This window comes from Penaeus monodon, chromosome 31, assembly GCF_015228065.2.
Source record: "Penaeus monodon isolate SGIC_2016 chromosome 31, NSTDA_Pmon_1, whole genome shotgun sequence".
Lineage (NCBI taxonomy): Eukaryota > Metazoa > Arthropoda > Malacostraca > Decapoda > Penaeidae > Penaeus > Penaeus monodon.
In genome coordinates this window covers 27756458-27757087 of record NC_051416.1, presented here as the reverse complement: position 1 = coordinate 27757087, position 630 = coordinate 27756458, and the positions used below count along the sequence as shown (strand labels likewise).

At 35.7% G+C, this 630-nt stretch overlaps 1 protein-coding gene across 1 annotated transcript in view; it reads right to left on the bottom strand.

The window, feature by feature from the left end:
• Positions 1–630, bottom strand: part of LOC119592859 (biogenesis of lysosome-related organelles complex 1 subunit 1-like) — a gene marked incomplete in the record, with an annotated part of 5448 nt that overhangs the window by 1253 nt on the left and 3565 nt on the right. Inside the window, 1 exon segment of the mRNA XM_037941754.1 lies at positions 337–554. Within this exon segment, the coding sequence (XP_037797682.1) occupies positions 337–554 (218 nt within the window).

The following is a 630-nucleotide window of genomic DNA, read 5'->3' as shown; positions in this document are numbered from 1 at the left end:
AAGATAAAAACAGCTGATAAATTTAATCCAGAACAGGCAAGAAGATGAATATACAGTATCCTCAGTATTTACCAATTTATTTCTATCATAACATGCATCTCTTTCTGGTAATTGTTCTGCTTTAATATATGAAGAATACACAAAATGGCAATCCCATTAAGTCTTTAACAATTTAAAAATAATTTGTACAAGTATTCAGTAACAAGAAAAGGAAAAAGACAAGTATTACCAAAAAATTTGAAAAACATCAAAAGATGAAGGAAAAGAATAACAAAAGCGAAAAGACTGGAAATACATGAATTCATCAGCTATGTTAATACTTAATACCATATTCACCTTTGTAAGCATATTCCAAAGCTGTGGAAATTGTCCTCATGTCCGATTCAATGGTGGTCGCCCAATTCTGGACATGCCCCACTTCTTTCATGGAATCCGTAAAAGAGGAGATGAGACCCAACCATTGAGACGTTTGACGCTGGAAGTTAGTCGCATTCTGCTCAAGTTGGCTCGCCTCGCTGTCCAGCCTCTTTTGGTTTAAGTAAGCCTGTGCAACACTAGAATGTAAGACAAGGTAAATGTAAAATGTTACTCTAAGGGAGAAGAGATGCTGCATCTCCAACTTCATCCCAA